The sequence below is a fragment of the Prinia subflava genome, chromosome 10, assembly GCF_021018805.1.
Source record: "Prinia subflava isolate CZ2003 ecotype Zambia chromosome 10, Cam_Psub_1.2, whole genome shotgun sequence".
Taxonomy (NCBI): domain Eukaryota; kingdom Metazoa; phylum Chordata; class Aves; order Passeriformes; family Cisticolidae; genus Prinia; species Prinia subflava.
The window spans coordinates 28,964,268-28,989,198 of NC_086256.1; the positions used below are offsets into that span (position 1 = coordinate 28,964,268).

The 24,931-nt window shown below is 55.3% G+C and overlaps 1 protein-coding gene across 1 annotated transcript in view; it reads right to left on the bottom strand.

Moving 5' to 3' along the window:
* Positions 1–15,755: 15,755 nt before the first annotated feature.
* Positions 15,756–24,931, bottom strand: part of LMX1A (LIM homeobox transcription factor 1 alpha) — a 44,356-nt gene continuing 35,180 nt past the window's right edge. The window contains exons 5-9 of the mRNA XM_063406635.1: positions 20,117–20,286; positions 19,885–19,962; positions 19,713–19,782; positions 19,409–19,585; positions 15,756–18,818 (exon numbers count right to left, since the gene is read on the bottom strand). Of these exons, the coding sequence (XP_063262705.1) occupies positions 18,658–18,818; positions 19,409–19,585; positions 19,713–19,782; positions 19,885–19,962; positions 20,117–20,286 (656 nt within the window). The 3' untranslated portion in view covers positions 15,756–18,657. The remainder of the gene's footprint in view (positions 18,819–19,408; positions 19,586–19,712; positions 19,783–19,884; positions 19,963–20,116; positions 20,287–24,931) is intronic.

A 24,931-nucleotide genomic window follows, 5' to 3' on the forward strand; every position in this document is an offset into this window, starting at 1 on the left:
GCCCGTGTGAGGGGTGAGGGTGAAGCTTTCCCAACCCCTTCCGTGCAGTAGCCAAAACCTGAAGTCGTGCTGGCCGAGTGACCCAGGTGGCAGCGGGGGTTTGTCCCCGGTGTGGCTCAAAGGGACACCTGGGCGGTGCCACCCTGGTGGGGCAGGGCGCTGCGGCCGAGGTGATTAATCAGCGGCGGCGAACACGGCCTCCACATCCGCCTCTCGCCAGCAGGGCACCGGCAGCGAGGTGTCACCGCCGTGTCACCGCCGTGTCACCGCTCGCCTCCCTCCCCGACGAGACGGGCTGCGACATCCACGCCAGCTGCTTCGAGCGGGCCAGCCAGCCCGGCCGCGGGCAGCCCCTGCCAAGGGGCTGTGTCCCCGCGGTCCCCACGGTGCGGTGGCACCCGCGTGTCCCTCCCTGCCGGTCCCCGAGGCAGGAGGCGAGCAGCAGCCGCTCCACAGCCCGCCTCGCCGAGCCTTGGACGTCGGAGGGGTCGCGGGTTTCTCGTGCTGCATTAGTAATTAATGCACTCATTAACGGCGTGCTGGGGGTGATTGGCTCAGCAAAGCCGCTTGCAGCTGCTCTTAGCAGAGGTGGGACGATGACAAGTGCTCGCAGCCTCTGAACCAGTGCTCTGCAGGCAGAGAGGCACCACTGGCACACACCGCGCTGCCCTGGGAGCTGGCACAAGCACAGATGCGCTTTTGATCCTTAAGGAATTTTTAAAGAGCTCATGTGCTTTCGTTGTCCACATGCGAGCTCCTTTTTGGGATGCACCGGGATCCCGCTGTTCCTGGGCGTGCTGTCTAAAGTCCCACCGCTCCCCCCGGCAGACCCAGAGCTGGAAATCCCCAGTCCAGCACCATTCCTGATTTCCCAGTGCGGGTCCCAGCAGTGCTGCCCACAAACAGGGCAGCCCCGTTTCCCGGCTCAGCCTCCCGCCGGCAGAAGCCCTCACCGCACCCCTCTCCTATTTTCACAAAACTTGTAGGAACTTAATTATCTCTGAGACTTCTCCCCTGTCAAAGCAGGCTGCAGCGGGCCAGCAGCCTTCAAGAGACAATAACAGGGATGGACAGGCGGCGGGCACGGGAGAGCCGCATCCTCTGCGAGCAAGGTCAAACCCACCCCTCCATCCCTCCCTCCCTCTATCCCTCCCTCCCTCCCTCCATCCCTCCCTCCCTCCATCCCTCCATCCCTCCATCCCTCCATCCCTCCACCCCTCCCTCCCGCAGAAGCCCGGGCAGGGAGGGCAGGGCGGTCCATCCCTCCCTCGCAGCCACAAGTGGGAATTGGGAGGACGAGGAGGCGAGCGATGCTGGTGCGGCCGTGGAGCAGCGGGCCGGTAATAAGCTCATGATGAGGCTGGCGATGCGGGGCGGGGGGCAGGTGCCGTCCTTCTGCTGCCCGCGCTGCAGCGGCAGCTTGCGGAGCCGCAGAGTTGTCAGGCTGTCTCCTGCCTCTCACCTTGCTTCTCATTAGCTCCCCGCCGCGCTGCCGGGCGGGCAGATGGGGCAGGGCCGGGGCACCGGCACAGATCCCGATCGCATCCCCTCCGTCCGCCCCGCAGGGAGGAGATGCTCGCCCCGGGGCGGGGGCGGGCACGGCCGTGCTCTCCCAGGGTGAGGATGGGTGGCTGTGCCCGCCAGCTGCCCGGCGGGGCCGTTCCTGCGTGCCCCGTGGGTGATGTGCCTGGAAGGAGGAAGGGCTCTCGTGGCTCTGTGCAGCACCGCAGCCTCCGGGAGGGTCCTAGGGCGAGGGCACAGCCTCGTGCAGTGCTTGGGGTGTCCGGGGGGCTGAGTCCAACAGGGCACCCTGGGTGAGCCTGGGCAGTCCCGGGATGCGCTCCCTGCCGAAGCAAGGCACGCATCTTCCAGCAGGAGCAGCAGAGCTCGGGGATGCTGCCTGGGCAGCCTCCAATGCAGGGGAGGGAGCAAGAGAAATGTCAGTGACCAGCAAGGACCAAGCCAGAAAGGACAAGCACAAGCAGAGGGAAAGGGATGGGACTAGTTGGTCAATTCCTTTTAGTTCCCATCTCCAGGAAAGGGGCTTCTACTTCTCCCATATCCCACACATCTCCAGGACAAGAAATAGGTCTGGAAACACAACTCTGTGCTTTTCACACGAACAAAGCAAAGCACAAAAGCCCTGCATTTGTCCAGAATAAGCAACACTTGCAGGATGGACAGATATTCCCAGCCAGAGCTAAGTCATCCAACAGTATGGCCAGAGTTGAGCCCACTACTGACAGCAAGGGCTCCCTGCCATTGATTGCCTAAGGATCAAATTGCTTAAGCAGCTCCAGCAAGCCAGCTCCAGCAGGAGCATCCCCAGGTGTGGGGGAGTCACTGTTGGAGGCCACGGGCTCCCAGCACCACAGCGGGGACACACATTGCAGCTGTTCTGCCAAAGGGGCTGTGTAAGGCCCCCAGAAATGCCATGGGATGAGAGCCTGCAGAATGCATGGATGCCCTCCCAAGCCAAAGCACCCCGAGGTGCTTTTTCAGCATCTTTGAGGGCTGTCTCTGGGGATGTGAAGGAAGGGCAGTGTGCAGCCCTGGGCAGCAGGGAGCTGCAGGAGGGCAGTGGTGGGGCCGTGTCCGTGTATTCCAGGCCCAGTGCATTCCTCTTGTCCAAGAGCCCGAGCATTTTTGTCGTGGTCAGGATATCCAGCCCCCCTGACTCCATCTTTGGTCTCGGCTACCCAGCAACACCTGGATCAGCGGATCAAAGCACTGAATTGAGGGAGGGTGGGGAGGGACTCTCCACACCCCTGCACTCTGCCAGCCTTCATACCTTCTGCTGTGCCCAGTTTTTCCATCAGTCCTCACCAGAAGTGTCGAGCTGTCTTTGTACCCACAGCCATTTCCCCCTCTCCCTGGGGGGATCTGTGTGCTGCCCCCACTGCAGTGACCCACAGAGCCTGCAGCAGCTTCTCCTGGCTGTGCTGGGGGTGGCCTTGCTCTTGCTGCAACCATGGTGATGGTCACACCACCGAGAGTCACGGCCCCAAACAGGCCTCCTCAAGCTAATATTTGCCTAAAGCAGCATTCAAGATCACCATGGATGAGCCCTCTCAGTTGTCCTAAAACAAACCAGGACACCTCTGCACCGAAACTGCAGAGGCCCCCAAGAGCAGCCATCTGCCAAGCTGTGGCTGTTCACATCAGGGGAGAACCTGGCCGTGGAAATAGGATTTATATTTTTTTTCTGATGTTGCCCTGCACTTGAATAAAGCCTATTTTGGAGGAGCAGCCCCCTCAGTGCCCTCCAATTCCCCCACATGCAGACCAAGAAGCCTGGTCAGCGCTGCCAGCCCCTCATCTCCCACAGGGATGCCCCAACCACCAGCAGAGCTGAGAAAACACCTCTGCCCCAGAGCCACCACATTTGTTGAGGTCCTCAACCCCTCTCAAGAGAGGAGACAGGGCATGGGGGGCTCCTGATGGAGCCCGAGGGTCACAGCCCCACACCAGCAGCACTCACTGGGGCAGGATGGGCCCTTTCCCTCCTTTTGTGCAGGCAGGGAAGGAGCTTTGAAGGCACGCGGTACCTGTGTGGAGGGAGGGGGCGGGGGGTGCCAGCGTACAGAGCTATTAATTAAAACTGCTCAGTCAGATGCTATAGAGAGATTAGTTGTCACATTGTGTTAATGGCAAGCTTGGCAGCGCCGCGAGAAGGGGCAGGACTGCCCGCCGTCCCCTCAGCTGTTCAAGTGCCACGTTTATACCCAGCCAGAATGGCTAATTGGCAGGTTTTGTCGAACAGAAGCCCCCTTGTTATTGGGAAGAGATCAGTGCCTTAATGAAGGAGAGGGAGGAAGGGGACGTGTGGGTACAGAAAAGCTGCAGCCACCTCTGTGGCGGTGCCCCTGGGCAGGCAGAGCTGCTGTCCTGTCCCTGTGGCACAGGGAGCCTGGAAAAGCCCAGAGCCGTGGAATAGCACAGCGCTGGGTTCTTCAGCAGTGCACCAAACCCACAGCCAGCCCCAGAGCTGAGGAGATGGAAATATCTTCCTGGACTCCCCCAGCTCAGGGGTTGATCATAGGGCAGGACTCCCCCAGCTCTGCACTTCATCCTCCTTCTCAGATGTCAGATTCTCTCTCCTCCTTTGTGTTCCTCTCCTCCTTTATCTTGCTACAGGGAGAAAGGGAGCACAGGAAAAGGCCTGGGGAAACTCCCAAATGGCAGCTCCAGGAGAGCATCAAAGCCTTGGCTACGGAGGATACTCAGTGCAGGCTGGGCAAGCACAGAGCCCGCCCAGCCTTGCCTCAGGGCACGGGGTAGGAGGCCCCTGCTGCCTATTCTAGCTGTAATTTCCCCTCTTCTTTCCCACTGAGGAGCCCTTCCAAATTTCTACACCCAAATTAACTCCTTTTTTACATGGAAAGAGCTCCTGATCTGGGCTCTCTTGTCCCCACCAGCTGGGACAGAGATGTGCTGAGCTCCGTGCCTGGAAAAGCTTTGGATGAGCACAGATGTCAGTGACACAGAAAAGCACAAAGCAGTTCGGTCTGAGCCCTGCAATCTTTGAAAGGATTGGTGGCAATGGGCAATGTTTCTGCCCTCTGAGGGACAGCCATACCCTGCAGGAGGAGGAATCAGGGGAAAATGCTCTTCTCCCTATTTTACAGAAGGAAATTCAGATGTGGGGTCACAAAGCTCTACATCTGTCCAGCACGCCCAGAGCCTGCATCACTGATACACCTTGAATCTTGTCCTGGTGGGTCTGACAAGGTTCCCCTTTGAAAAGTGATGGGTGTAAAACTGAGGTACAGCATGGCTGTGCCACCCACTCCAGGGCCTTGCCTGGATATCCCCATCCAGCCTGTTTTCCTGAGGTTTCCAAACTGATCAGCCTGTTTAGCCTAACCAACGCAGATCCCACAGGCCTGATTCTGCCTGCAATAACTGGTCTTCCCCCACCCCAAATTCAGCTTTATTTTGTGTATTCTGGCCATGCTGGAGGGCAACAGGGACCACACGTGGGTGCTGATGTAGAGCAGCAAGGCTTTTCTTCTCCCCCAGGCACTAGCTTGAGAAACCTGTTGAAACTCATTGGAAATGAGCCTTGTATGAGGGGTTTCAGCAAGTTTCCAGGCTATCCCAAGATGTAACCCTCTGATTGCCATGGACAACACAGGTGAATCCCCAGTGCTGCAGAACAACACCAAGCACATTCAGTGGGTGTGCAGGGGGAGGGTGACCTCGTTCCCAAGGAGGGGTGGAGGGGCTGCCATCCCTTTGCCACCTCCAGGTAGCCCCAGGCCAACAGCAGCTCGCCCCAAGAGACTTGGGGATGCCAAGAGTTCAGCAGTAACCTCGTGTGGGAAGCAGCTTTTTACTTGGATTAAACTGGATGGCTCTGGGCCGGGATGGAAAGCTGCTCAGGCACGTTGTGTGCACAGCAAAGCTGTGATTTCTTCACAGTAGCTAGTCTAAAGCTAAGCTGGACATGAACTGAACTTAAAGCCATGGCCAGTGGAGTCGTTTCAGCCCAAATCCAAGCTCTGTGCTTCCATACCTGTTTATGGCTTCCCAGCTGGGCTCTCTTGAAGTCAGCTCACATCCCCCTCCAGCCATCAGGCACCTCAGCTGTTTCACAGCCACGCTGCAGCCCAGCCTGTCACCAGCCCCCAGGCTGTCTGTGGATGGAGGTGAGGCAGACAGGTCACCATCAACACCATTTCCTCCCCCAGGCCAGGTTGTGGGGTAGGGTGATGTGACAGCTGGACGTGCAAAACCTCCCCCAGCACTGGTGTCGTTCACACCTCCAAACAGCCTGTCCCTAAACAGCTTTTTGGAGGGTCACTGAGTAATACCGCTAAGCAGTCCTGCAAGTCTCCCCCTTGGCCCCAGGGTGTACCTGGAGATGACCAATCACCCTGGTGTGTCATTCCTCAGCACTGCTCCAAGACAGTCCAGAGCAGAATGCCAACCTTCTCCATGTTCTTAACCCTACCGATGGTTTCCCCTTGTTTTACCTTTTTTCCCAACTTTACCATTTCACAAGTCCTTACTAAGGAAATCTCTGCAAGCTCCTCATTGCCCATCAGGAGGGACAAGAAGGGGTTGTGTCCTGAAGGCTTTGCTTCCTTTGCAAGCCAGACTTCTGCAAACTTTTTTTTTTTTTTTTTTTTTTTTTTTTTTTTTTTTTTTTTGTGTGCCTAATCCTTTGTTCCCAAGATGTGACACTGGCCGAACTAGACCCAAGCAAGGAAAAGTGCATTCCATTGCACTGAAAAAAACCCCAAAACCAACACAATCAGTGCCCGACCCAAACTTTTCCTTTGTTCTCTGCTTTTGGCCACTCCAAGGCACTCACTGCCATCCCCCACGCAGCAGTTACCTGTCACAGAAGACACTTTGTTCACGTGTTTGAGGCCAAGTTCTGATCACTGAATGTAATAGGGCAGGATGAGTGATAGATTGACACAATTAATTTCCATGTTCCCACTAGTAACACTGATTTTAGGGCACTCAGTCTTTACAAGTCACTGAATGCAAGGGAAAACTCGGCTCTGATCTCTTCAGGAAAGGTCAAAAGGGTGCTCAGATCTTCGCATGGGAGCTCAGCTGCTCAAATGCCCTTCAGGGTTTTGATGTCTGCCCTAGTCCTGAAGCCAGGAATCGTCTCTGGCTGCCCTTGCTGAGGAAGGGCCCCTGAGGAGGTTGTGTGAACACCACATGGCACCACTTGGACCCTCAAGGCTTCCCTGTGCCTGTCCTTCTACAGAGCACCATAGGGGTAGAGTTCTACTGGCTGTTGATCTTCTAAAGATTGGCTCCAGTGCCCCATCCTTTTCCATCTTTCCTAGCCAGGAGCTGATGCTGGCCAGCCCTGTGGTTTGCTCCTGCTGTAATGGCTCTCGCAGCTCTCACCAGCAGAACATCCACCTGCCCTTCCCACCCCAACCCAGCTGGAAAAGGACACAGGTCCCATGAGAGCAGTCAAGAACAGCCAGTCCATGTGGCTGAGAGAAGAGCGGGAGAGAGGGCCCACTGGGGACAGAAATGAACCAGTCAGGAGTCTGTTCTAGCCCTGCTTGTGGCCACACTGCTTGTGTCCTGGTCTGTGGTTTGGGACTCCAGGGTGGGATTTGGCCTGACTCTTCTCCTTGCAGAGAATTCCACAGTACTGTGAGTGGTGCTGCTGAAGCAGCCTACGAAGTGGGTGGGAGGGTGTCAAAGCAGCCTATGAAGGCTGGTTTCATGGACCATTTTGGGGGAACCAGCCCTCTTTAGACACATTAGCAGATTGCAACAAACGGAGGAGGAGATTATTTTCAAATCCAGCCTGGATCCTTTCTGGAAGCATCCCACACAAGACCCTGGGCTCACCAAATCCTCTGCCCAAAGACGCTCCCTGACTCTGGGTTCCCCCAGGCCTCTCCCCGTCCCCGGGCTGCCCCACGCTCTGCTCTGCACCCTGCTCCATGCCCTGCCGTGGAACAAAGCCTGTCCCAGGAGAGCCACCCCGGAGCAGGTGAGCGCGAGGCAGCCGTGCTATGCACGGCATCCCCGCGGCGCGGCCAGGCCACGGGATTCACCTGCGCCGCCCAGACAGTGAGGAATTGTTTGGAGCAAAACACTGTGCAATCAAGTGGAGATAGCAGAGGCAATGGGGTCAGGCAGGCTGCCTGGGGCATCTTTCATCTCCAGCTTGGGGAGGTGGGGTGTAAAGTGCGTGCTGGCTGGGCCCAGGGCGGGCTCAAAGGCAGCCTTGTTCTGCCAGCTATCTGCCATCTCTCTGATGTCACACGTTTCATTTGGGCAGCTCACTTCAAAGGGGCCCTTCTCGTGCTCCCTCCCTCCCTTTCTCCCTTCTGGTTTGGATTTTGCTGTTGGAGGGATAACAGCCCAGCTTTCCAAAAACGCATATTACCGTACAATTAAAAAAAAAATCAAAGATTCTTAAAGAGCAGCTGCTCAAGTTAACCCAGTTCAAGCAGGGTATGGCTGGGACAGTCACCAGGAAACCAAGGTCTCTCATTCTCCTCCTCAGCAGCAAATCTAAACTTACCCTGCCTCTCCAGCACCCCAAATCCTCCTCCATTGACAGGAGGCTCCCCTTTTTAGCCTCATCCACCAAACATTTGGTGCAGGTCCCTTTGTGTCCTGGCTCCCACCAGCCGCACGTGCAGCCCCTATCAGAGGTCCAGTTTTGGCCGGAGTTTCCAACAACCCCTGCCTGAGCCACACCAAACAGCAGCTCAGCAGAGCTGTGGCATCAGGACACGCAGCATCCAGCTCCACAGCCCCTGCTGGGTGCCTTGAGGCACGTCCTGCAGGCGGGAGGCCAAAATACCAGCCGGAATAGCAGCCACGACGTGTGGGCCATGCCAAGACAAGACATCTTGCTCAGCTGCAGCCTCTTGTTGAACAACTGTCCCTCTGCCAAGCTACACAAACTTGTCCAACGCTGCACAAGAGAAAAGATGGCATTTCGAAGGGCTAATAAGGCTCTGGATGCAAACTGCCTGCTGGGGAAAATGTGCATCCCAGGAAGTGAAGCCTAAAGAGCAGAACACATCCAGACACAGTCAGCAGCACCCTGGCCAAAATAAGCACCAGGTGAATTCTGGTTTTTGAGTTTAGAGATTTGGCAAGGGCAATTTCAAGCTTTTTTCCCCCCACAACCAAAAGCCATCCAATACAGCCAATATCTCCCTGCACACATCATGCTTCCAGAAGCTGGGGGAAAAAAGTGGGAGGAAAGGAGTGGAGAGTGTGCTGGTGCCCAGCAGAGACCCAGAGATTCTGGAGAGAAGCTGTTTGAGCTGCACCACTGCCATGCACCACCCCTTCACATGGCAGCCACCTCACCACATGGACATCTGGCAGCTGTTCTTGGCTCACCTCTGCGCTGAGGCCATCTCAGTTTTGGTGACAGCAGTGGGAAAAGGTGCTCCAGCATTCATATAAAAAGATGAGAAATTCAGTAGAGGGAAGAAAAAAATCACGTTGACTGCAGACCCATCAGCCTGTACAAGGGCGCCTGGGCCATAAGGTATAACTTTTTTAGATGAAGCCAAGCCTGCCTGAAGGCTTGTCTCAGGGGTGTTCTGTTCCTTAGCTGTCAGACTGCAGCCCCTGAGGGTCCCCCAAATCTCCCTGGCTTCTGCTCACACTCCAGCATCCTGCCCTGGACAGGCAGGGGTTGGGATGTGCTGCTGCCCCTCCTCTGCCTGGAGCCTGCTGGGGCACCTCCAGCCCTACCCTGAGCATCCCCTGGCCCCACAGGGAGAGGGGATGCAGTTTGCATCCAGGAAGTCGTTCTGAGGCCTCAGGAACATCATGGCAGAGATCCCTGGAGGCCATTCCTCAGTGCTGACAGCTGGGAGAGGGGCAGAGGTGCCCTGAATGCCGGCAGTGTAAGCAGCAGCCTTTGCTCCCCAACCCCAGCATCCACAGGAGGATTTAAAGGACTCACAGAACTTACTGGCAGGTATTAAAAGTTCACTGGGGCTGTAATAGCAATCTGTCAGCCTGCTGCTAATCCGTCTTGACAGAAACTTTATAAGAAGCTGAAGCGTGTTAAATAGTCCTGGAGTTTAGGCAGAGCAAACACAAGGAGGGTGGTTTAAAGCAAAGGCTGTTTTCCACGGACCTCTGACCAAAAGCCCGTGGACCAGCCCAGGATCTGACTCCTTAAACGTCTTCTCTGGAGGAGAAAAGGGAGAGACATTTCTAGCAGACATGCAGGCAGCAGCACCCTGGGCAGCTGAGGTGGTGTCCCACGGGCACAATAGCGGCTCTGTGTGCCCGGGGCCGGGACAGCCCACGGAGGGGAGCCCAGGGCCACCACCCGACACACCTGCACTCACCTCCGAGTCAAGAATGCAAGAAATTCACATCTGCAGATCCTGGGAAACCCATTAGCGCTGAAACTGGATCTGCTCACCCCACGAGGGAGGTTTGCCCGCTGCGGTGTGGGGACGCTGGTGTCAGCTGGGTGTGACAGGCCCTCAGTCTGGGCTGTGCCATGCAGGTGGCCCGTGCAGGGCTGTGTTTTGTGCCTCCAGTCCATGGATGTTAACAGACAGGACAACCAGGTGCAGCCTCCTGGAAAAGCAGCTCGGGGGTGTCTCCTAGGGCTGCCAGCCTGCTGCAGGGGTGCCACAGCAGTCACCCACCAGTGCAAACCACACCGAAGGCACAGCTCAGAGCAATAGGGCTGCACTGAGGGACAGCTTCCCATGGCTCTCCAGCAGAAAGGGGAGGCTTCCAGGTGCACTGCAGATTTTATTAGGGACCAGCAGCTGAGATGCCACCTCCAGTGGGTTCCCACACCAGCGGGACTGCCAACATTGCTGGGGCAAGTTTGTGTGTGTTGGCACTGCTCTTAATATTCCCTGCAGCAGGTTTGCTCTGGAGCAGATGGCAAAGCTTCATCACCATCTCTCTTTCGCTGCTCTGTTTCCCGGGGACCTCCTAAGAGTTTTGCCTCTTAGCTGAGAGTCCTGCTCCCTCACTGAAGCATCCCACACCTCACCCCACCCCGCAGTTATTACTGGGGTGACTCAAGGCTTGATCACAGGAAGAGTTTTGCACACTTAAACTCTCAGTGAGAGCTTCCAGAGGTTTTTTCAGCCTCACATTCACTACAGCTTGCTGCTGAAAGAGGGATGGAGAGAAATACTTTTAGCTAGAAAAAAATGAAAGGACTTTTAGCACCCTGCCAAGACACAGACACCTGGATCAGAGGCAAATAGATGCAATAAATAACAGCACACCCAGTATGGAGCCAGTAGAGAGGAGTGAGCAGCAGCAGTAACACCCCTCCTCCACACTCCAGCACACCACATGTACCTGTGGGTCCCAAATCAGCTGAGCAAAACTCCTGGGGTTCCTCCAGCAGAGAAACCTGTTGGCCAGAAGGACTCAGCAGCAGCCCAGCTCCTGGGAAGCCTGGTCTGCCATAGCTTTGTGAATCCCTCTGGTGAGCAGCCACAACCCCTTCCTCACACCTCACCTGCAGGTGTGACATCGTAGCAGTGCTTGCCAACACAATTCCGGCAGTCCAGCGAGGGATGTGCTCCCACTGAAAACTCCCCATGGAGCAGGAGGGAACAGGAGGACGGATTTAGAAATCTCTTTGGCATCCCTTTAGGCAAGACCCAGAGAAACTTAACCCCCAAATTATTTTGGCAAGGAGCTGACAGTTTCATAAGCTTTGCCTGCGCAGAAAAGCAAGGTAGAGACATTTGCTTAGAAAGAAAAGAGAAACACCACATGCCGTAGTGGGAATGCAACGTGGGACCTGTAAATAGCAGCTGAAAAGGGAATACGTGTACCTGGGTGAAAGTTTGAGTAAAATCAAACATCATGACAGGTGTCAGCAGGAGCAGGGAGATGCAGGCCAGATAATCCACTAAAAAGCTCTGAATGCTCACTGACTTCTTACTAAGGAAGCACCTTGAAACAATCCCGTAGGAATCCACCAGTGTGTGTCTTTTTTTTTAATTTTATTTTTTCCCCAGGCCCTGCTTCCCCTCAGCACGCTGTCATCTCTTGCCCAGGAGCAGAGCGGCTCCCAGGAAACCAGATCCCCCCGGGCACAAAGCACCCACTGTGCCGGCCCCGATGCTATCGGGAGGGGCTGGCCGGGCACACGCGGTCAGGCAGCACCTAAGCTCGGGTGGCCCCGCTTTCTGAGATGAAACAAGACTCCTCCTCCTCCTCCCCCAGCACGCCCCAGCTTTGAGGCCGTGGTGGGGAGCACTGGGAGTGCAGCATCTCCTTTGGTTATTCGTATTTCACGGGGGAGCTCTGGCCCTGGCTGACACAGCTCTCCTCCAGGCGCTTCTGTCAATCCCTCCACGAGAGCCAGTGGTGCCACAAACATTTGTGAGCTCCTGGCTGGAGGTGAGCTGGCCATACCAACGGCAAATTTTTACTTGGAGGGAAGGAAAAAGTGAGCAAGTCGAGGAAACAGCTGTTAAACTGCAGGGATAATCAATTAGGAGGCAATTTCATCATTCTGAATAAGCTTGCTCGTAATTAAAAGCCTTCTGAAGGAAGTGATTATGCTCTAATTGATGGGAACTGTAAAGCCCAGGGAAGAGGCTGAGCTGTGGTTTGTACAACCATTTCTGGGGCACGGAATGGGCGGCAGGTCCCACCACTGCTGCCCAGCAGTTTGCAGTGCTTTCCAGGATGGCACTTTCCCTCGGGCCCCTTCATGGCTCTAGCTCCTTGCCAAAGACTCACTGAGGTTTTTCTCTGGATTCATTGCCCCTTCCCCACCTCACACTCGCAGGTAGCCCAGCCTGACTGGGGAAAGCCACTGGTCAAGCACCAACCACGCTGCTCTCCTTCCCCCCACTGCTTGCAGAGGGCTGGCCAGGCTCAGCCAGCTGGTGCTGGGAACTGGCCCCATTCCTCACAGCTTAAATCTGAGGACACAAACAGGCTTTCAGGTGCTTCACCTCTGCTTAGGCCTCCTAGTCAGCCAGGGTGGGGCTGCTCCTTTTGCATGACAGGGAAGTGACCACCTCATCTTGCCCCACCACCCTGCTCCCAGCTGACACCCCCTTTTTTATCTCTGCCACGTTTGTTACTGTCCTGTAACCACCACGTCCTGCTTGAGCTTCCCATCCTGTCTCCAGCTCTGACACCACAGCCTTTGTTGAAAAAGCAGTTTTGGCCCCATGGGGTTAGGCTGCATGTGCCCCAGCCCCAGGTCCTCTGCTAGGATGTCACCGCTCCTTCCTCACCCCTCCGCCTACTCCAGGAGGAGACAGAGCAGCCAACAGTCAGTTACAGCTTCTGGCAGGCTCCAGCTAATCCTTTTGGAAGAGTTTCACCAGCCTCCTCTCTTTAAACTCCTCAGGGGCTCTCTAGTTACTTCCCAAATACCTCCACGCACTCGGCTGCAGAGCCAAACCCTCCAAGCCCGGGACACCAGTGTGAGGTTGTCAGGACAACACAACCAGCCACCCAAGGCACAGGTGCTGCGCCGCATCTCCAGTTCCATGATCTCATGCTGCGTTTTCCAGGCAGTCCCTGCCTCTTTGAGCAGCGTTGCTCACTGTTTCCCCTCTCCTCCTCGCTCTCTCATGCACAGCCTCGGGGCTCTCTGTGCTTGCATATTACTTTGAGCTTGTGTTGAGCACAGACTTGTTTCCTCGCAGATGCTCTTGGGAATGTGCAGAAAAGCCTAAGGCTTTGTGGATACCTCCCTGCACAGCCCCTCCTCTCCCAGGCAGATACTATTGCATCTGTACTGCAAGGAAGAGAGGCCAGAGAGCCAGAGCTGCTGGGGGCCAGCCAGTTCCAGAGCCCCGAGCTGAGATGCCAAAGCTCAGCTCTCCAGAGCACAGGTCTTGTCTGGGCTCTCTTAGAGTCCTAAATAAGGTTGGTTAGGAGCAACTGATTTGGGCTCTTCGCCCCGCTCGAGCCCACCAAATCGATGGGGCTGTAGGCCAGCGCCTTCTGGGGTCCACCAGCAGCTCCCCATCCCTTTGGGGTTTGCCTCCTGCCAGGGATTCACCCTGCGATCCAGCACACCGGGCATCCCTGTGAATGAGCCCGCTGTTCCCGGGGCCAGCAGAGGGGAAATCCGATCTCCTCTGCGGAGCGGGCGCTCCGAGGGCCCGGGGCGGTGGGAATCCGCCGCTCCGCACCCGGAGCGCTGCCGGCATTTGATCACTCGGGGTGTTTTGACACGGTTTGCAGTTGGATACGCTGTTCTCAGCCCGTGAACTCAGACGTGTCAATCAGGCAAGCACATGTCAGCCTCCACATCAGTGTCTAGGAGGTCTACAGCTGACGAGATAACCTTTTCATGACCAACACAGTTGCCATTTAGAGGAATGGAGACAAGAATTTGGTCTGATCTCCAGCAAGATAAGAAACTGTTATTCACCTTTTTTACACCTGAGGAGCTTCTAGCCCTTTTCTTGCCTTTCCACCGCAAGTCTTCACCGTTTCATAAGGAGGATTTTTGTTCCTTTTCCAAGTAAAATCTCCATGCAGATGACCAGCAGTGGAAGAAAAAACCTAGCAAATGCAAGTAACAGCTTTGGACAGCTGGTGTTACCTGGGATCTTGCTCACAGACCTACCCTAAAGCCAAGGCACTGGTCCTCAGTGGTTTGAGCCCTATCATGTGTCACAAGACAAGCATTTTCTAATGATGGGTGACATTTAGTGCTCAGAAGAGTGGCAATGTAGGTATCAAACATCTGGCAAATTATTCTGCTCTGGAAAGGTGATAGAACAACAAAAGCGTTGGCATTTTCCCACAAAAACAAAAAAGAAACAAACCCAGAATCTGTCACTTCTCACATCCAGTTCCAGGAAAGGACCCTGCCTATGGGTTCCTTGGGATTCAGGCCCTCTCCACCTCCTATGTGCAGAGAGATGACCCATGGGTGTGGGCACATGAGAAACTCTCCTGCAGGTTCTTCTCCCCTGGGACATGCCCATATCACACAGAAAGCAGCCCCCAAACACCCAGGGGCTGCGGAGGTGGCCGTGACCCAGCCTTCCCAGTGGGTTGTCCCCACTGCAGCGGGGTCTTTGCTGGGTTTGGGGGCTCCTCCTGCCCACACCCGGCTGGCAGGAGCCAGCACAGCTCTTCTGACTGTAGCTGTGCTGAGCCAGGTCACTCAGAGGAAGGCAAGGCTCCAGCCCTTCACCTGGAGGTGGTTTTCCTAGACAGCAAGGTCACGTCCTTCCAGGAAGGTTGCCAGGAAGGTGTCCTCTGTATGTGCACTGCAAGTCTCCAACAAACACCCAAAAACACCACCAAGACTCAAATACCCACCTGCAAACCCAGCCAGCATTGGCCAATGCCATTTTGATTTTCACTCCAGGCTGCATCTGCCACAAGCTCCTGAGCCGTCCATTCACAAAGAGCAAGTTAATTAACATAACATCACTCAGAGCTGGCTGCCTATCAGTATCATCTAATCAGTGTCCTCAACTGACAAGTAATCTCTGACTTGATCTCTCCTTGGCCACCGAGCAGAGGCTGAACAGAAGCAGCTTTGTTTGGAGTCACTAGAGACACAAAGGTCAGCTCCCAGCCCGTTCCTGGCATTGCCCTTGCCTTGGAGAGCGAGGTAGAACCTGTTTTTGTGTCAGACCTTGCTCTTTTCTTCCTGCCTTTGACAAGCAGGTATCATCTGTCCTAGGGAGCCACTCCCCAGCTGAGAGTGGGCTCAGACATGGGGCACAGCATGGCAAAGCAGCCCCCATAGAAGGACACCCCAGGGGGACAAACCAGGGGACACCTGACAGCCCACCCAGCCTGACAGCAGCCACCTGCCATGCAGTGACTCCATCACCTGCAGAAGATAAGGCCCGGCCAGTTCTGCTTTGGCAGGATCCATCCACACCCTGAAATAAGGAACAGGAGGATATGAAATCCAGATGACAGGAGGACCCACATCTGCTACTCCATGGCAAGGCTGCAAACTGGCCTCGTGTTCAGCCTGTGTCAAGCACGGGGCCAACTGGCAGAACAACAGGTTTAAAACCATGAATTCTCCTGATTCTGCTACACAAAAATCTGCCCTCATCTGTAATCCTGATCCTTTCCCAAAATTACATACTCAATATAATAATTTTATACATACACCCACATTTGCATCAAGAGACTGTTATTATAGGGTGTCACTACAATTTTTGCAAGATTTTAAAAGTAGGCAACCAGTCTGTATGGTATGGGGGTTTTTATTTGGGGGAAGCAATTTAGCAAGTGTAAATTGGCGGTTGGGCTGATGAAAAACCAGACTGATGCACCTGAGCATCATTTTTCAAACAGGAAATAGCTGTGGGTGGGGAAGACAAACCTTTTATCTTTAAAACATTAATAATAAAGCCCCACAAATTTAAACATGATGCTTTAAGAAGCATCCGAGTGAGAGGAATTTTTGAGGCAGTTTTAGTAACCATTCAGGGAAGCCTATTTTTACATTGCAAGCCTGGGTGGTGTTAACCCAGCCACTGCCTGGAGCTGATCCTACAAATCATGTTGGTTTTGTGGCCACAGCAGCTCCTCCACACCACCCATAATCCACCTCCCCCAGACCTGCCCTCTTTTCCACATTGCACCAGCCAAGTATTTCTCCAAGACCATCAAGACTGGTGTTAAGAGAAACCTGAAGCCATAATTTCCCCAACCTGTCCAACCCTTTTCCCTGCTGCTGTCTTGAAACAAGAGCAAAACCCCAAACCAACCCAGGCAATCCAAGCTGCTCTTGGGCTGGTCTTTATTTTACAACTCAGAAAATAAGAATGACAAGTTTTCTTCTTACAGTCACACCATTTCAGATTTTTTTTTGCTTTTTGCAGGTTGGATTTAGAAAACATTTTCTAGCATAGGAGCTGCAGAGCAGGGACTGATGACAGGCAGGAAGGAGCACACCTTGTTTTGAACAACTCAGAAAATGAGCTGTGGATCCCTGTTTGCTGGCCTATTTGTGGAACCTCTCTGTGTCTGGGAGCTGTGGTAAGAGCAATTCCTTTTGGGAAACACTCACCCACACCTTTAAGCAGTCCTAACATGGGGTTGCTCATGGTCCTGCCATGGAGGGCTGGGGGTCATGGAGTGCTAGTCCAGGTGAGGGCTTGGTGATGACCCCCAGCAAGGCCCTCTCTGCCACCTTGGGTGGGAGCCAGAGACAGCTGTCTCACCTTCCAGACCCACCAACCTCTGTTGGCCACAGAGGACACTCCAAGGGCCAGTTCAGTCCCAGACCACAGAGCATGAGGAGGCCCAGGTTGCCCAGAGAGGCTGCAGACGCTTCATCCCTGGAAGTGTTCAAGGCCAGGTTGGATGCAGCTTGGGGCAACCTGGACTAGTGGAAGGTGTCGCTGCCCATGGCAGGGGGCTGGAACTGGATGGTCTTTAAAGCCCCTTCCAACCCACAATGTGATGGGGTCTATGATTCTGTGAATATTTGATATCCAAAACCCATTAAGCAAAAACTCCTCCCTACACCCTACCCAAGACCTTGCTGCCTTTGGAGATGACTCAGACCTTTTCCTCTCCCAGTCAAGAGGACACAACCACGCAAGAAAACACCAGGCCGCTTTTTTTGGGTTTTTTCCCTTTTTTTTTTGCTTTCTTTAACAGAGATTTTTTTGTCTTTTTAATTTCATCTCGGTGCGTGATTTCTGACAGTGTGGTCAGCATCTCCCGCCGGGTCAGCCATCTCCAGACCCGGCCACGTTCGGCGCCGCGCCGGACGGCGGCGACGAGCCAGTGTTTGTTTGGAGCCTCACAGCCACGTGGGGTTGTCGCTTACACCGTTTGTGAACAGCAGCACAACAGGACACAACGCATGAAAACCGGAGTGGGGATGAGGCGGGGGCTCCACCCCAAGGAGAACTTCCCCCAGGCCCACACAGGCCTGGCAGGGATGGAGCCGAGCGTGGGGTGGGAAAGGCAGGGCTGTCCCTCCCTTCTGCTTTCCCCTGAGGGGTGGGGATTGGGGCTGCAGCGTTTCCCAGTGCCAGGACACCAGCTCACACCGGCCTAGCACCCAGATTTGAGGAGATGGGATGGATGGGGTCGCTGGTGGAGGCAGGCTGGGCCCTGCTGGGGAAGGAGAAGGTGATGTGGAGAAGCAGGGCTGAGCCCCGATGGGCTGGGATGGCCTCCACCCCCAGCAAGTCCACCCCACACCGACGTCCTGGACACATCCAGCAGCAGGACAGGACCTGGCCACCACGCTGCCCCCATCAATCTGCTGGCAAAAAGCAGGTTTCTGGACCCAGCTCTGCTTTGTGTTTCAACTGCACCTCGGCACCAGAGGGGCAACCTGAGAACACCAAAAACAACCAACCCTGAAACCCAAACCTGTCGCCTGAAATGAACTGATGTTCCTTCCCTGCCACTGGGCGTTTGCAACCTAAACATAACGTTTATAAAAAGTAAAATTATTTCCTCTTATAACTTAAGTGCATTGAGCATTTCCTTAAATATGGTTCACACTGAAAATAAAGTTACTTTTGCTGTACAGTAAATTTCTGATAGACTTAGAAATAAACTTTCTGTTGATACAATCTGGCAGGCGTGGCCGTGCAGCGCAGCACTCCCAGCCGCACGGCTCTGCACGCACACACGTGCGTGCCCACACACACACACATCCACACACACAGCCCCGTCCTCGGGGACAGGGACAATGCTAGGGGTCTCTAGCTTTCTATATTCGCGTGGGAACACCTATCTTACAAGTCCCTACGTTTAAGCAGCGGGCACTCAAACCGGTTGAGGGAACAGAGGGGGGAAAAACCAAACCCTGCAGCGACATTTTCCCCTCGTGTTTCTCCAAAGCGTTGTCAGCTTTTCAAATTTCAAACCCAGCTGATGCTGCAGGCTTTCCCCATGAAGGTCGGCAGTCTGCTCTTTCCAAAGGTGTGATACAGCGCTGGGATGCTCTGAGAGGAGAACCCCCCTCCCCCTGCCAAAACGAGAAATTCATGTCCCCGTCTGAAATTTGAAAATCCACCAGCCAGCTGCTAAAGCCACTCCTGTCCCTAATCCTAGGCTCCTAAGAGAAACATGAAACTAAGCAACCCATAACTTAACTCGTCCTTGGGAATCCCAAGCTACAACATTATTCGACGGCATCATCCCAGCAGTGTTGCTCCCCTCCCTCCCAACCGCAGGAGCTGTGCGGCCCCTCCTGGGGGGACCACGCTGCGCTCAGGAGGTGAAGTAGGAGTTCTGCATGGAGTACAGGTGGTCGATGGGGTTCCCCACCCGTGCCTGGAGCGGCCCTGCGTCTGCCGTGCCGAGGAAGCAGTCCCCCAGGTTGCTCAGTGAGGTATCGTCGCTGTCCAGGTCGTGGAAGAGGGGCTCGGCACCTTGGGAAGCAAGGGAGGGACAGAAGGGGTTCAGAGCCTGCTTCCTCCTGGAGCATCCTGACAGTGCCTGGTACCCCCAGCATTCCTAGTGATGCCTTAGGATTTTAGCTTTCATATTTTTCAAATACTATACTGCTTTAATGTATAACTCTGAAATCCATATAGAGTGTTAGCTGCTGTCTTCACATTTTGGTCAGACAAAACAATCCCTCCAGGCCAGAAACTTAAGGACACCTCACTGTCTCAGGCCCTGAAAAGTATAAACAAAAGTGAGTTGGAGGGGAGCAAACTAGGGGTGTGTGACTTCATTACCTGAAGCTGTAATTGGAGGATTTATGCCTCCTATTTGCAAATAGACCAAACTCAGAACTGTCTGAAAAACCTTGCGTGTAGCCCCCTGGGGAGGCTTCGTCTGCCCTTAATGTACTCAAAGGCCCTTCATTAAATATATCTGCTTTTAACTTCGGCCTCTGTTTGTAGCTAAGCCCAAAAAAGTCATGAATTGCATAGGACACTTAGGAGTGAGGGGACCCCACCAAGACCCAGCACCTCTTTGAGAACAGAAGGCAGAGACCATGCCAGAGCCCTACCGTAGGGGTGCATGTGGTCTCCGGGCATCTGGGGCGGGGTGAGCCCTTGCCGGAAGGGGTCGGAGCCGTAGACGCCCTGCTCCATGCCCAGCAGCTGCTGGGGCGGGGGCAGCGCCGTGTAGGGGTGCAGCATCCCCTCCAGCCCCGCGCCGCCGCCGCCGCTGCCGTTGCTCTGGGCTGCGGGATAACAGCAAGGGAAGATCAAGCAGTCAGGCTGCTGCTGCTTTTCTTGGCTGGCCGAGCCCCGCTGGGGAGCCTGGAGAGGGCTGGAGAAAAGGGGAAACCCAAATTGTGATGGGGGTACCTGAGCTCAGGCGCTGGGTGTTTTGCTGGTCCTGCTGCTGCTGCTGCTGCCTTCTGGCAAGCTTCTTCATCTGGGAGAGAAGAAAGGGAGAAAAACAGAACGAAATCATTCCCCTGCCAAAGGCAGGAGGGAGGGAGGCCCAGCAATGGGTGCTGGCAGCCCTTGTACCCACCTTTGCTCGCTGGTTCTGGAACCAGACCTGCACCACACGGACACTCAGCCCTGTCTCTGCTGCCAGCGTCTCCCGCACCTGGGACAGAAGAGTGACAGCGGCGTCTCTCAGCCCACTCAGCTTTTCAGGGAGACTTTAGGAAGGGTCAGATTAGCCAGGGCAAGTCCATGCTCAGCACCCAGCACATCCCCAAGAGCTGGAGGCAGCTGGGCATGGGCCCTTCTCCCCGTACCTTCCTGCAGGGCTTGGAGGAGACCTCAAACGATGCCTTGAATGCCCTCCGCTGCTGCGTGGTCAGGATGGTCCGTGGCCTCTTGGGCCTTTTGTGATCCTTCCCATCCTCAGCACCCTTCCCCGAGGCCTGGCCCAACTTGCAGATGCTGTCTTCATCATCACTTTTGCCTAAGGATGAAAAAAAAGCAGGACTTTTACAGACAACAGGTGGCACACACCATCTCCAGCATGGTCATATTATTACCTGAGAGATTTAAAACAAGCTACTGTTGGTGGGGATCTCGTTCTGAGTATGTGTGAGAAGCTGAGGTTTGGGACTGGCTGCCGCATGGCAGCTCAGAGAGTGGGGGAGAGCTACTGGCACTTGAAGTCTGTGAGTGCTCAGCCAGCAGATGTGCTTTTGGGTTCTTCTCTTCCCCAACAGTCTGAGCAGCTGATTTTCCCTCCACCAGAGCCAGACCTCTGCCTGCTTCACAGGAATTTCCAGCCAGCCAACAACTGGGGACACACAGGTCACATCCACGTGAGGGGCCAGCAGTTGTCAAGGACCACTGTGCCCCTGGGGCTGCCCCCCAGCCCAGGTGGAAACAGAGATTGGGCCCCTCTGCCCAAGCAGACCAGGCTGGGGGAGGTCAGGGTGAGCAGGGATGCTCAGGGAGGGCAACATGTTAGCCAGGAACCCCTCACAAACACCTCCTCTGCTCTGCCATGGAAGATATCTCCCTTTAGAGCATAGACTTTTATTCATACATATAAGGAGCATCTTTCTGCCTGTTTTTTCCTTCTTCCTGTGGAGTTTTAAATCTCCCTGGACAGAAACCTATGGTCTTTCAGCCTTCACCCCTCAGGTACTCACTGTGATGTGCTGCCCCACTGCATTCCCAGGCACTGGGGTGTATCTCCCTGCTGCTCTCCACCACTCAGGGCATGGAGCCTTTGGGCAGGGACTGCTCCGGGAAAGTGGACAATGCCTCTTCCCAGCTTTTCTCATTTACTGCCTCTCCACCGCTGATGGCCTTGCTTGCTCAGCCCGTGTGGGAAGGGCTGTGATGCAGGTTTGACAGCACCTTCCCTCTGGCTGGCTATAAATCACTTACAGCCTTTTCCAGAAAGTTCCTGCACTGTTCATGTGGGAATTGATAATGGAGCCAAGGCGCTGGTTTGATAGGGATGTGGGCTCTGCAGGGCTGTGCTTGGCCCAAGTCCATCCCAGGGCTCCCATCTGGGAGATGGGGATGCACCAGGGAGTGCAAGCCTGGCTCAGGGTAATTCATGGTGAAAACGGTCCAGGTCAGACCCATGGCAGGAGCTAATCATGGATCATACACTCCAAGAGAGTTTCAATCCAATGCCAGCCCGGGTGGGAATGAGGAAAGATGGGAGCAGATCTCCAGGGCGAGGGGTGAGGGGAGGCAAAGATCCCAGTGGAGCAGCACAAATGCTCTCAGGCACCTATTGGGCTCTCTGCTGGGTTCCAACCCCTACAGAGACCTTCCCTGTTCGAGGGCTGGGAGGGGTGGGACAGGGACAGCTCTTCATGCTGGCAGTCCCCAAACAGCCAGGAGCCAGGTCTGGCCCCCGGCAATCAGAGCCTTGCTGCTGCTCCAGCTCCCTTCTTACAGCACATCCGTGGCATTCCCACAGCAACGGGAAAGACAAACCCCAGCCCGAGGGATGCCACACTGGGGTAGGTGTAAGAACCCCAGCGAGGGGAGGCCTGAGCTGTGGAGCTCTGGTGGGGCTCAGCAGTGGCTGCTGCTGCTGCCTCCCTCTCAGTGCCAGGTCCCTGCTCTGCCAAGCTGCCGGCTTTCCTGAATGCTGAAGGAGTTTAATGCTGATGGAAAGGCAGAGATTTTTTACAAATCATGGGAAAAGGAATGTCAGCGGGTGCCTGAACCCGTTTGCACCCGAGCATGAGGTCAGCACCCCACTCCCCTGCAGTCCGGGAAGGGCAGAGCCCAGCACGGCACAGCCTCAGGCTCCAGGGCTCCATCAAGCCCACGATGCTCAAAACCCACTCCAAGGGGGAAAACCCGCTCAGAGCAGCCTCTCTGAGCCCTCCCCCCGCCAACACCTGCTCCCCAAATCCCTTCCAGTGTCAAAGGGAAAGAAGGAAAAGTGAAGCCGGATTTGGCGGGGTATTACTTTTAATTAACTCTCCCTTTCAAGCCTTTCCCCACTGAGGAGGGGGGAGAAATTAATGAGTGTCTGGGGCTGCCCCTGACGTCACCTGGGAAGGGGCCGGGGCCGTGGATATTGTGCGGCTGCCCTCGCCCCGACCTGCCGAGCCCGCATCCCGCCGCCGGGGCCGGGACATTCCTCGCTCAGGAGGATTTAGGGAGAGGAGAAACGTTAGGACGCTTTTAATTGGAAAGCGGGGTCCTCTTTCAGAGGGGCTTGTTTACTTAGGCTGGGCGGCGGAGGCTCGGGGGAGGCAGTAATTGAAGCGAGGGTTTGGGAGATTACAGACAACATATGGCTCGCTTTTTATCTGCGCTTTCTCATAAAGTGGCCCTCGGTGTGCGGCGGCCGGGGGGAGGGAGGGAGAGAGGGTGGGGGGCTTCAAAGCAGCCGTGGGGGAACAGGGGAGAGGCTGGAGGAGCTCATCCCACACTGCTGGTGAAGGGCATCCGGGAATGGTGCCGCAGAGGGGACACCACTCTGCACCTCCTGGCAGGGCAGCGGGGTCTGGGGGGGATGCAGCAGGAGAGGGGGAAGCCCCCACACACTGAGCATCCACAGGGGATGTGTACCTGGGCTGGTCCCTGCAGTGTCATTGTCCCCAGAGCCGTGCAACCGCCCAAGACAAACCTGGTGGCCACCAAAAGCAGACAGGGATGGTGGTGGGGCCAAGCTCTGGGGTCTGTGGGGAGATGGGGAGGGCCGGGACCCCCCAGTCAGAGGCTGCCAGGCCACGTCAGGGGCTTTGGGTTAGGTTTCTGACCAGCCAAGGGGTTGCCTTGCCCTTTTGACTCCCGCAGTGGCCCTTCACATCCCTCAGGTCTCAGCTGGAGTTTCCACCAAAATAAGTCTTTCCCCTGGAGGTTTTTGCTAAGCTGGAGCTCTTGGTTTGGCCAGAGCTGCTGGCAGCAGGGCTGGACCACAGGCTGATGAGCCGCCGGGGAGGAAAAGCTCCCCAACCTTTCCCCAACTGCCCTCTTCCCCCACTAGGAACAGACCCAAACCATTGTGGCTGATTCGCTTTCTCTTCCGCATGACATCTCCTCATTGGTTCCTATTTTAACTGAAAAGGGTTTGCATATCCCAGAGGGAAAAAATAGCAATTCTTCGATCAGTTAAGGACTTTCCCAGGGCTCAGGGAAGAGCCAGTGTGCTGGATCCTCCTGTACTCCTGCCTCTCCAGCTCCTCCAGTGCTGCACCATCACTCACCAGCTCCCCCAGACACCTCCTCCCACGGACTCACTTTGATTTTTAAACTTCACCACCGTTCATTGCAAGGAGGACATTTTTGTCCTGAGCAAGCAGGGTTGCAGAGCTCACACCGAACCCACACAGGCAGTGCTGCAAGACAGACGGGCTTTCGCTGCAGAGGAGCGCAGTATTAGAGAGAAATACAGGCTTTGGACAATTTTTGCTCTGTGTCTACGAAAACCACCCCCATCCCTTCACAAACCCTCTCCCAGCTACAGCACTCCAGTGACAGAGAGCACCAGGCTTTGCTATGTCCACGCTTCACACCTTAACACACTCCTGATCTTGATTTCTACCTTTTTATAAATCCAGTGCTTTGCTCCAGCAGGGAAGCATTGGCCCCGCTTGGCCCTCCCACAGTTGCTGGCAGCCCTTTCCAGAGCAGAGAATTTCAAAGGTAAATCCTTTCCCTCCACAAAGCAGACTTTTCCCCAGTGAGGGATTTTGAGGGGAACTGAGAGACTGGTGAGGAGCAGGGCTCTGTGGGGACGGTGTTATCACGAGGATTTCGGCTGGTGGATGATCAGATCATTTCCACCCTCCCAGTCCCCAGTGCTGGGCTTTCTTACTAAATTTGTCTTCCTGGGAAACATTTGGGTTTAATTTGCATTGATGCAGATACATATTTTAATGCTGGTCTGATGCTCCGGGAAACCTAACCTGCCCGTGACACCATCTGCAGCAGGATGCCAGCCACAGTGCCACCTCCAGCCACAGTGCCACCTCTCCTGCAGCCCCCTCGGGTCTGCAGTGTCCCCACAGTGTCCCCATGATGGGTCAGCAGGTTGGTTCTGGCCATCAGCTGCCTCGGAAGCTGCTGGGGACACAAGGTTTGCAGACTGCCTGCTGCCAGCTCATGTTTCAGTTCCGTGCCTCAGTTTCCCTGGTTATTAAAAGGGGTGACCACAGCAGAAGCAGCTCACTTCTTGTTCTCAGCCTTTGCAGAGTCCCAGGCAGGGACAGTGAGGCACAGGGGAGGGACAAAGGTTTAGCCCGAGGTAGTCAGTGGCCAGCTCTCCCTTCCCACACCCAGGGAAGCTGCACAGCACCCCTTGGGCAGCGTGCTGGTGCTCTGCACAGGCCAGGAGCACAAACCCCGACAGAAATGAACCTTAAGAGCTGGGATGGTCCACAGAGCACCCTGCAGCCCTGCAGCCCCTCACTGCTGAGCTCCCTGCTCAACCCTCCCCACCGAGGTGGCAGAGACCGGCTGGAGGATCCAGCGGTGCTCACAGAGCTCATCCCCTCACACCAAAGGGCAGAAGGCTGAGGACAGCCAGCCCAAACCTCCCCTCACACCAAAGGGCAGAAGGCTGAGGACAGCCAGCCCAAACCTCCCCTCACATCAAAGTGCAGAAGGCTGAGGACAGCCAGCCCAAA